An 11,268-nucleotide genomic window follows, 5' to 3' on the forward strand; every position below is an offset into this window, starting at 1 on the left:
ATCCCCCCACCCCCCACCCCCATCAACCCTCAGTTCGTTCTCTGTATGTAAGAGTCTCTTAACACTTTGCCTCCCTCTGCTTGTAACTTAATTTTCCCTAGAGGGTATTATGCTAAGTGAAATGAGTCAGTCAAAGACAAATATCGTATGATTTCATTCATATGTGGAATCTGAGAAACTTAACAGAAGACCATGGGGGAAGGGAAGGAAAAATATAATGTACACTTACAGCGAGCTAGAGAAAAAAACTGGTAAGAAAATCTTAAGGAAAATACACTGACAGCACTGTACTGTGTTTACAGGAAAAACCCACTTATAAGTGGAGCCCTGTGGTTCAAACCCTGGTGGAGATTCAATTACACACTCATGCAAATTTTCCACGTTGCGACCAGCAATGGGACCAACCCTTTGCCGTACGTGTGGCCTTCGTTACTGCTTCTTCATCTCTCATTCGCTCTCGTATGGAGAGAGAAGTGAGACATGAGTCTTTTAACAGAGATCTCAGTCTGTTAGGTGCTGAGTCAAAAAATCTTAGTATTGCTTCTCTCAAATCCGAAAGTCTCCCTGGTTCATCCCTCTCTTACCAGCTGANTGGCTCTTTCGGGGCCTTGGGGATGGGAGTTCTTCCTAGACTCCAGCCCAGTGTGGCCGACGGATCTCACCCTGAGTCAGCAGAGGCGCCAATGCTGCTTGGGCAAGCGGGGTGCAGCCTCCCTCCACCCCAACAATGGACACACAGCAGCAGGCGGGCCAGAGCAGGGCAGGGTGCGGGAGGGCAGCACAGCAGAGGGCCGGAGAGCCGGGGAGGGCAAGCGGCAGAGGCTTCCCCCCAGAACGGACGCCACCTGACCCGCGGCCCAGCCCTGTGGCAAGAGCACCTCTGATCCCAAGAAAAGGCTGGGAGGGGTGCAGGTGTGCAAGGCTCCCTCCCCTCACAACACCGGCGGCTGAGACAGAGCTGCTTTGGCTCATTCCAGAGACAGGGACAACCGTCTTACAAAGGTATTTTATTGCAGTAAACAAAATACTGGTTCTTTTAAGGGCATGAAAAAATTCACACAATCTTAAGTTAAACCTCTAGGTTGGGAGTGTATCTCCAACAGCCCATTCGATCATTGTCTCCTCTTCCTTCTCAGCTGGGATCCACTCCGGCTGACATTCGAACCGTGAGTTCTAGAAAGGAAGACAGAAAGGGGAAGTATGAAACGTTGGATAAAACACTGACGGAGGTTTTACCGGCTCTGCGGAGGTTTTACCGGCTCTGCGTTAGCCCTCGCGCTTAGCCAGTTCAACTTAACAAACAGAAACCACCAGAAGTTTATCTGTTAAAGGATGTATTTTCAACATCACAGTTTTTTGCCCTGGTTTAAAAGCAGGCTCGAGGCTGGGGGGAAAAGGAAGCGTCAGTCCTGAGGCCGCCCCTGCGCCCCGGGGGGCCTCTGCGGGTGCCTGTGGGAGGGAAGAACCGCTCGGGACCCCACACCCCCTCTTCCCTTCGTCTTCTTGGCCTAGCACAAAATGAGGACTCTGGGGGCGCCTGGGTGGCTCATTCGGTTAGGCGTCCGACTTCGGCTCAGGGCATGATCTCGCGGTCTAGGAGTTCAAGCCCTGCATCAGGCTCTGTGGTCTGCAATTTGATGTGAAACTGTAGGGGTTTCTGGTATGTGTGCTTCTGCTGGGAGAAGGTCCACGGCTCTCGGGAAATGGTCGAGAGTCCCGTGACCCAACACCTGCTAAGCCCGGACACGCCAGCAGCGCCGAGGTCCCCGTACCTTTGATTTTTCCCTCTAGTTATCCTTCTTCTCTGACTGCTTCTTCTTTTCCGCTTCCAGTTTTGCTTCTAATCTTTTCCGTTGGTAGATTTTGACGCCAGCAAATGCCAGGCAGAGAATTAAGGTTTTTGCTGCCAAGATATACAGCAGCAGGGGCACGCGTTCAAGGACCTTAAAGAAGAAAGCGAGCGTTCTAAATGTTCTATGGTTGATAAGGAAGGTTTCTTTTACATTCCGCCGTTTAACAAACCTCTACCGCACACCTATTATGTAACAGGCACTAAGCCAGCCGCTGGGGCCACACCGGTGACCCGGACAGATGGGGTCTAGTGTCCCCTCTGCCCTCCATCGCTCCCTTGCTGCTGGCTTCGTGAGCGAACCACCCACGGATCACAGACCTAACTCTGCTCTCTCACAACTGGATCAGGCCCTTGGCTGGTCACCCCGGCCCCTGCTGCCGAGGTAGCACTGTGGTCCAGTGACAGCTCTGCTCTGCCACTGACTGCCCACGTGACCTGGGTCAGGCACTTGATTTTCTGAGCTTCTGCCTCCTCGAGGGAGGTGGACCAGACCTTCTCTCTAGATTCTCCAACCTTAGGATGCTACGATTTCTTCTTGATTGTAGCTACTCACTAGCACTGGTGCTCCAATAAATATAGAAATACAATAAAATTCAAGACATGAAAACTTAGCTACTTATTAACTGTTCCTATAATTTCCCGTTAGAGGGTAAGTTTTAACCCATGGGCTAAAATGACGGCCAGGGAATAACTATGGATTTGAATTACGCCCTGTACTAGTAGGGACGTTATTATGATAAGTCTACACAGCACAGTAGTATCTCAAGGCAAATACTATACTTGTTTTACAAACATGGTTAGTATGACCTGAATGAGCTTTTTGTGTGATTACAAATTCCTTCCCAAATAAAGGTATGATTTGGTTGAGCGATCACTTATTCTAGGGGATTTATTCCAACGACATCAGTAAATTGCCAAACATAATTTATTCTACGCAATTCCTATATCATGAGATCCTACTAGATTTTACTACAGGAAGCACATTTGTCTCCCCTTCTAACAGAATGAGACTGTGAAAACTTTAGCCGGAAACGATAGGCTCACGGAGCGGGAGGGCTGGAAGAGATTTTAAGCATGACTAGTCTTCCACCTTGTTTTACAAACAGGGAGCATGAAGCTCATGGTCGGGGAGAGGCCCACGTCACGCAGCTGATTCACAGTGAGGCCAGAGTCAGAACGAAACATTCTAACCTCTCTGCCAGTCTTCTTCCCACTGCTTCCCGATTTTCAAGGAAACAGAATTAATGAAATCACAAATGACATACGTGTGTGTTCAAACAATTTTATTAAAAGTCTTTAGACTCAGACCTAGATATAGATTTCCTGCATAGAAGTCGTGGCGTCAGTGAGGGCTCCCGGCAGCTCACGGGGCACCACGCGCCTCCCAAAGATCTTCCTTCCACAGCAGGCAGACTCCGGCCTCCTGTCCCCAGGAGGCAGACAGCCTGTCCTAATCTTATGGCTGAGAAAGTGTAAAGTCTGGAATGGTGAGGGTCTGACCGAGCTCAGGCTGCTCCAGAGCCCAAACTATTGCTAAACTACACTGTGACAAGCACATCCGCTCCCCAGCCTCACCAGTTTTACAATTAAATTATGCAAATAAATGCCTTGGCTACTGAATTTATTAGAGCCAACTGGAATCGCTACCTCTGAAATTATTTATCAGGTTACTCATGGGTATTTGAGGAGGACGCCAAGGGGGTGCAATGGGAACAGAGCAGACATCAAAAGGAGGAATCTAAATATTTGAGTTGTTTTAATTTAACTACAACGGTCAGAATCCAAGAACAACTGCATAATAGTTTCCAACCACAGAGGCATTTTAACAGCAAAGAATAAATACAACATACGCACTTGAGAAAGATCACTTGAGCAACAGTATAAAAGACTGAAAACATTGCAAAAGGAACTTTTTATTGTGACAAATAGAAGCAGCTTAGAACGCAGATCTTCCTCACTCAGACTTAGGGCTAACCTCCACTACTTCCCCCCAGTACCGGCTAATTCACATATTTTCTTGCAGGTTCTCAGTCAAGATGAGGTTGGACACCATGTTTACAAACCAGCTATGAAAGAAAAAAAGTGTTAAGTGTTCTTTTATTTTACTTCCTTGGGGGAAAAATACAAGCAGTTCAGAGATGGAGACCTCCTTTTATGTTCGCTGGGTTGATCCAGGCCAACTGCGTGCTAATCCACATGGGAAAGTTACCCCCCACCCGTTCTCTCCATCCCCACGGCTGAGCCCACATCACAGCCCACAGTTCCCTGTGATCTAAACATCAGACAGCTTTAGCAGTGACGGGAATGTAGAATTCAACTGGAAGTTAGAAAATGTACTGAACTGGGAACACATCAACAAATTGACAGAGGCGAGTGGTTTCGGTATTTACTTTCTTTTGAAAGGCAGTGGAGGGGAGGCAGCGAAAGGCAGAAGTTTCAGGACTGGGGGGGGGGCGGGCAAGCAGAGCGGCAGCAGCAGAGGTCAGGGACCCTTCCCCAGGCTTAAAGTGACGGATTTCAGGGCTCCATTCCTGCCCCTCTGGGGGACTGAACTTCAGTTGTGCTAAATGTCTGCCTTTGAATGCCTTTGCATTCTAACAAACCTGTCATTTTATTTAAGTTTTTTATAGTTTATTTATTTTGAGGGAGGGGAAGGGGCAGAGAGAGAGGGTGGGAGAGAGAGAGAGAGAGCATGAGTGGGAGAGGGGCAGCGAGAGAGAGAGAGAGAGAGAGAGAGCAAGAATCCCAAGCAGGCTCTGCTCGGTCAGCAGTGAGCCCACTGCGAGGCTCGAACTCACATACTGAGATCATGACCTGAGCCGAAGTCGGACACTTACCCGACTGAGCCACCCAGGCACCCCTATTCCAATTTTTAAAACACACCCCCAATACTTGTGTAAGGAGAATGGCTAATGTTTTAAACAAGTAGCAAATGCTGTTGCTAATGTGCAGTATTCACTGTCGGTGATGCCACACGCCCACTGAGCCAGAAAGGGGAGCCCACAGATGTACCGTGGGCTACATAATCCTCCTGCCTTCCAGAGCTCCATGCAGTCAGGAGGCAGAGAGAGGCCGTGTCTTTCTGACGGGACAGGGAAGGGCCCCCTCTTAACCATGAGGTGGTTCCCGGGCAGCCTCGGGGCTGTGGGTCTGCTTGAAGTTGGAAAGGTTTGGGCAGATTCTGTCCCTGACATAAGAACGCCTTCTGTCACCAGCAGGACTGGCCTGGGTGGTCAAGGGGCTGTCCCTCACGCTACGATTAAAAACGTTCTCTGCGCCCTGCCCTAGACCCGTGTTAACCCCGGACTAAGTGGTCAGGGGCTCTGGGGGGTGGGCCCAGTCTGTGGGGTTTTTTGTTTGTTTTGTTTTTAAAAAACTTTTTTTAATGTTTATTTCTTTTTGAGACAGAGACAGAACATGAGCAGGGGAGGGGCAGAGAGAGAGGGAGACACAGAATCTGAAGCAGGCTCCAGGCTCTGAGTTAGCTGTCAGCACAGAGCCCGACGCAGGGCTCGAACCCACGAACCGTGAGATCGTGCCGTGAGCCGAAGTCGGACGCTTAACCGACTGAGCCACCCAGGCGCCCCCCACAGTCCCCAGCAAGCCTTTACCACCAGTTACTGCCTCTTGTCCCCAGGGACTGGGGCCACCACAGAGGCCAGACCCTTCCCTAAATCACACTCACGCTACTTTCTGCTTCTTCCCATTACATCTCCTCGCTGCCTCATCCTTCCTTCCCAGCCTTTCCACTGTGAGCTCTGGAGTCCCAAAATTTGCCGAACAAACACGTCAACATTTTCAACCTCTTCAGGAAATCCTTACTCTGCCTCTTAACTTCAACCAGGCTCGTCCTGCAGAATGGTCACCATGGTCCTCCCGCACGCCCCCCTCTGCCCCCCAAACCTCTGCCCCAAGGAGCTGGGGAAGGAGAGGCGCTCTCTACCTAGCTCCCTGGTCCTGCTTCCACACCTTCCCAGTGAGCCTTGCAACGGAAAGCGGGTGGACATTTCAAACAAGGAAATGCTCATCACTGCAAAAATCCACAGTGAGCTCCCCAGTTTGAAAACACACACAGCACACTTACAAATACGGAGGAAACATTGGAAGAAAACACCCCAAAGTTGTTGATGGCGGCCATCTCTAGACAGTGAGACAACACGGTTTTTGCTGCATTTTATACATTCAAAGAATCTACAATATGATCTATTTTGGTGGCCGCTCTCTAAACCAAGCCTTGAACGTGAGGCCTATCCTTCCCTCCATAAGGCCCGCTGCCCACAGCCCGCTGACTGCTCACGGCTTGCAGGCGACTGTCGCCCTGGGCCCCGCACTCCCACCTGTTGAATCTGTTCTGTAGAGGACAGCTGTCTTTATTCCCCAACTAGTTTAAGTGTACGTGATGTCATCGTAGATACTTTTTCCAAACACGACAGTTACGAAATATGGCTATAGTCTATAAAAAAAAAACGGTTTCCATGAAAACTACATCGAGTGCTTTCAATGCATTTTCAAGTTGGAGTTGGGGAAAAAACAAAAAACAAAACCAAACAGTGCTGTTGGCAACACAGATGTAAAAGGTTGGGGAAGACGACATCGAAATCTGGAAAGATGTTGTATGTAGATTGGTTCCCAATATATTAACCCACTTTGAAGAAACCAAACTGTGGTACCGTAGGTAAAACTTGACAGGCGTGGTTTGGGCAAGGGAAGTGGGGCAGACCTGAAGTCGGTGTACCCCCCACTCAAAGAAAGGGCCTAACCCTCCTCCAAAAGTCCGGTGACTAAATGTGCTTTTTTATGTTTTAGCTTAAAATAAAATATTAAGTATGATGATTCCTGCTTTAATTCACTTTTTCTTTTTAATCCGCCTACCTCGACAGCACCGTTGTTCTCAATTTTTACAATGAGGAGCAAGAAAAGATCCCAAGCCACAAGGTTTAAATCAAAGGTATGCTCACCTTCCAGTTCATGCTGGGCGACGTGCGAATTCACCCCTGGCCAACGAGGGCCCGCTCAGACAAGCACATGAAGAGAGGAACTGCAAGGTCCTGCAAGGTCCTGCAAGGTCTCGCTGTTCTGGGGGGGAGGAGAGAAGACACAGGTCACTCTAGTGGGCTTTCCCAAGCAGACCACCTTAGGAAGCCTTCCCTTTGATGGAGACAAAGGGCACATGAGCAAAGACAGCGAGCCCCACGGAGAGGAGGGTTCGGTGCCCCCAGCGAGGAGACCCAGAGCCTGGTGGAAAGCAAATGACCTGGTCCAGGATTGAGATGGGCTTAGCTCTTGGGGAGCAGAAAGGTCTCTGTGGCCGCTCCTTGCCGGGGCTGGGAGCACAGCCCCAAGCAGAGGTGCCAGTGCTGCTCCTGAGGGGACAGGNCACATCTGTGGACAGAAGAGCTCAAGTCCAAAATCTACTTCTCCACCCCCCTCCCGTCCTGAGCAAAGAGCTGGCTGGCGGCTGAGTGTCTCTCTTTTTCAAGTCCTCTGAGTGTTAAGCTCATCTGGGTTTTTAAAAAATATCTGGAGGGGAGTAAATGGTATGGAAAAGAATTGTCCTCAAGAAGCAATTCCTAGCGAGAAATAAAATCTCATCTAAAATGTGAGGGAGACCTAGGGGAGGGAGAAGTGGGAAGTGACAGGTCAGGGGACACAGTCGGAGCACAGCGTCTGCTCCAAGGCCTTGTATGTCATGATTCCTATGCTGTGGCACGTACCCCAAGAGTCAGATGACTTGAGCTCTGGATGAAGAACCCACACACTCTGGTAAGTGACTTCCCTCCCGGGGCCTTGGTCCCATCTGTAAATGAAGAAAGGGGGTGTCAACTAGATGGGATCTAGGGCCCCGACTTTTTTCTGAAATTTGGCAACTTCCAGGATACTCAGAGCTTCCCGTTACCGTGCCCGGCCGCACTACCGCACAGTAGCTGTGCAAACTCAATTAGTCTTCACGGCAGCCCTGGAGGGAGGCTTTACTGTTACGTGTCAGAGATGAGGCCACCAAGTTTATATAATGCATCCAGGGTCGCACAGGGACTGGGATTTGAACCTATCCTATGTGGCTCCAGAGTCTTACCTTGATGTAGGTAGAAAGCTTTGCATTCAAAACTCATGGGGTTGCTTGCCTTTAAAGGGACTTAGAATTGCGAAAAGGTGCGGGAAAAATTCAGGCCTTGAGAATGGGGATTAATAAAATGAACTTTGGGGGTGACTGGGTGGCTCAGGCGGTTAAGCATCCAACTTCAGCTCAGGTCATGATCTCATGGTTAGTGGGTTCGAGCCCCATGTCGGGCTCTGTGCTGACAGCTTGCTCAGAGCCTGGAGCCCGTTTCGGATTCTGTATCTCCCTCTCTCTCTGACCCTCCCCTGCTCACAGTGTCTCTCTCTTGCTCTCTCTCTCAGAAATAAATAAAACATTAAAAATGAACTTTGGGGAAAATGTTTTATTAGAACTTTTACTTACAAAAGCATTTCAATATAGAAAATTCATACCTCATCGATTCAAGGTCATAGTATCTGGAAAACAGGCTGGTGGTTGGCACAAGATAACCGAGTTTTCCCCATGACTTCTTTCAAAGGCAGATAAGTTAATGATAGGAATGTACACCCTAAATCTGTTTAAATGTGATGATGTGATTGAAGGTGCTCGTTTTCTTCATGGATACATGGCCTGTTTGTCTTTAAGTAGCAGCAGATTCTGCCTTGCACTGGAGAAACATGTGCCTATAGCCTGTTGCTAGAATTTTCACTCAGTAATATCTGATAATCTCAGGGATCAGCCATGTTGTCATTTAACAATGTTTAAGGTTATGTAAATTTTATTTTTACAACTCTTGCTATACTTGAGTTGTGTACAAATACAGTAGGAAAATTTGGCTGTTCTTAATTTTCTGTGGTCATATTAACATATTAATGTAAGTAATGTATTAATTATAAGAATGTAAGAATTAACCTATTAATGAAAGATATATTAATGGATCAACATAAGATATTGATTCCCAAGGTCAAGGGCAACAAACAGGTCCAAAAAGCTTATAGGAGGAAATACACTAAAAAGAACACACCACAGGGTGCCTGGCTCACTCAGCTGGTAAAGCATGCGACTCTTGACTCTTGATCTCGGAGTTGTGAGTTAAAGCCCCACACTGAGTATAGAGATTATTTAAGGAAATTAATTTAAAAAAAAAGAATGTTGACTTAAAAAGGAACACCCTCTGGCAACCAAATATAACATTTACTACTGGTGTGACCTTGGACAAGTCACTTGGCCTCTCTGAGCCTGGAGCCTTGCATTCCTCATTTGTAAATTTCAGAGACTGGATTGTAAACACTAAGCACAGTGCTCAGCACATGGAAAACATTAAATAAATATCGACCATTATTGTTATGATAAGTATCTCTCCTTCTCCTGATGGACATGACAAGCTTAAGAACCACAAACAAGGGGCGCCTGGGTGGCTTAGTCGGTTAAGCGTCCGACTTTCGCTTAGGTCATGATCTCGCAGTTCATGGGNTTAAAAAAAAAAAAAAAGAACCACAAACAAGAGGCATCCAGGGCAAAATGCAGTCAATGCAAGATAGCAGGGACCAAGAGAACTGGAGAGCTGGACTCTATTCTTGGTGGCACAAATGGCAGGCATGTGACCTGGGGCAAGCCATTAACCTCTGAACCAAAATGTTCTCCTTTTAAGAATCGGAATCCAGGGGCGCCCGGGTGGCTTAGTCGGTTAAGCATCCGACTTTCGCTCAGGTCATGATCTCGCGGTTCGTGGGTTCGAGCCCCGCGTCGGGCTCTGTGCTGACTGCCAGCTCAGAGCCTGGAGCCTGTTTCAGTCTGTGACTCCCTCTCTCTCTGACCCTCCCCTGTTCACGCTGTCTCTCTCTCTCCTAGAAATAAATAAAACATTTAAAAAAAGAAAAGAAAAAAAGAATCGGAATCCAAAGAACAGCTCTGCAACTCTGGAATTCCCAAGTCCCCGTTTTCTCCAATATCACACAATCTGACTATGAAAATTTACTGGTAGTTGCCTCAACTTCATACCTAGGGTGAAGAAATTCAAACTCTTTAGAAAGAAACATATTTAAAGTCAACCTGCAAAAAAAGTCGTGGAAGCGATGCCGTGAGAGGGTAGGAGACAGGGGGCGGATCAATCTAGCTCATTTCCACCTGCTGCCTCCAAATGATAACTTCCTTACATCCCATCAATTGTATGCTCTAACTCGGGCATTTTTGTAGCACCTGGCAGGACTTCAGCAAATGAGAACTGACAAAGCTAAAAATATCACCGGGCTATTAGCTGCACTGCTATACCTATGCCTGATGCAATATTAAACACAGAAGGCAGCTGGTATCCTAGGGCTGAACTGCAAAAGCCAACAAGATGTGGACAATGTTGAGGCATAAAAACTGTGAAGTGCTAGAAGCTTCAGACTTCCCCTGGAACTATGCACAATTTAAGCTAACAATGTAATAATTCTATCTGAAAAATAACAATTTAAGCTTTTACTGTAAAAATGCCATTTTTTCCCCTTTGTCAGATTTCTCCTAAAAACCAGAAAAGCTCTCCGTTTATTCGGGTTAGGACAATGAAAGCCATCTGGACAAGACACTGTCCACAATCTACGTTTTTTTCTTGGCGCACCTAACATTAACTCCAGAGTGGTCTGTCTCCCGGTATCTACACGCTCATTCCAGCCGCTAATTAGGCTGTGTCAGTCCGAACTTTGGGAACCTGTTCGCATTCCCGATCTCTACCCTTTTCACCCCAGCTCTTCACCCAATCATTAGAGGAGGAGGGGGTTGCAGGTGAACCTTGGGCATCACTCCGTCCACCTTAAAGCTCCTCTGCCGGGTCACCTGCGATTCCCAGGGCCAGAGAAGCTGGATCTCGGCCTCTCCGTGACCGACCCTTGCGGAGTAACCCCTAACCCGGGGATGAGGGCCAACGGCGGCCGTTACTACCCCACCCACCCACAGAACGGGGTGTCCAGAATATTCGCTCATCCCTTCAAACCCTCTGCCCAGAACAACTCTGGGCCCCGACCGGACCTCGTCCCCAGCTAAACACAGCGCCCCCGGCGCCGGATCCGCGGATTCCGCGGCGCCTGGACCAGGGAGCCAGGCATGGGCGCTCCTCAGCTGGCGCCGCGGCAGCTGTCACCCTCCCGGTCCCCACCCGGGAAGCCAGCGCCGCGCGGCAGGGGGCCGGCTGGCGGGCATCCCGGACGGAACAGCAAACGCAGGGCCGGCCACCGGCCACCCCAGCGCCCCCAAAAAGCTGTCGAGCTTCGGTTCCGGATCCCGCTGACCAGATGTCACCCACTTACAGCTCCAGGCCGCGGAGGCTCTTCCGCAGAGGCCGACACTCGAACAGTAACTCGCCCAAGGCGGCGAGGAAACTACATGTCCCGAAATGCAC

The 11,268-nt window shown here is 48.8% G+C and overlaps 1 protein-coding gene across 2 annotated transcripts; it reads right to left on the reverse strand.

The window, feature by feature from the left end:
- Positions 1-992: 992 nt before the first annotated feature.
- SMIM11 (small integral membrane protein 11) lies at positions 993-11,268 on the reverse strand. Of its 2 annotated transcripts, XM_077765480.1 has the most exons (5): positions 11,177-11,259; positions 7,567-7,649; positions 6,811-6,928; positions 1,773-1,943; positions 993-1,173 (listed from the first exon to the last, which is right to left on the reverse strand). In XM_077765480.1, the coding sequence occupies exons 3-4, from the start codon at positions 6,820-6,822 to the stop codon at positions 1,788-1,790; spliced, it is 168 nt and encodes a 55-aa protein (XP_077621606.1). In that variant the 5' UTR covers positions 6,823-6,928; positions 7,567-7,649; positions 11,177-11,259; the 3' UTR covers positions 993-1,173; positions 1,773-1,787. The 2 variants fall into 2 exon arrangements, with proteins under 2 accessions (XP_077621606.1, XP_077621605.1); XM_077765479.1 differs by lacking the exon at positions 7,567-7,649 and having other exon boundaries at positions 11,177-11,268.

Source organism: Crocuta crocuta, unplaced genomic scaffold (assembly GCF_008692635.1).
Source record: "Crocuta crocuta isolate KB4526 unplaced genomic scaffold, BGI_CrCroc_1.0 scaffold84, whole genome shotgun sequence".
In the NCBI taxonomy this organism is placed as follows: Eukaryota; Metazoa; Chordata; class Mammalia; order Carnivora; family Hyaenidae; genus Crocuta; species Crocuta crocuta.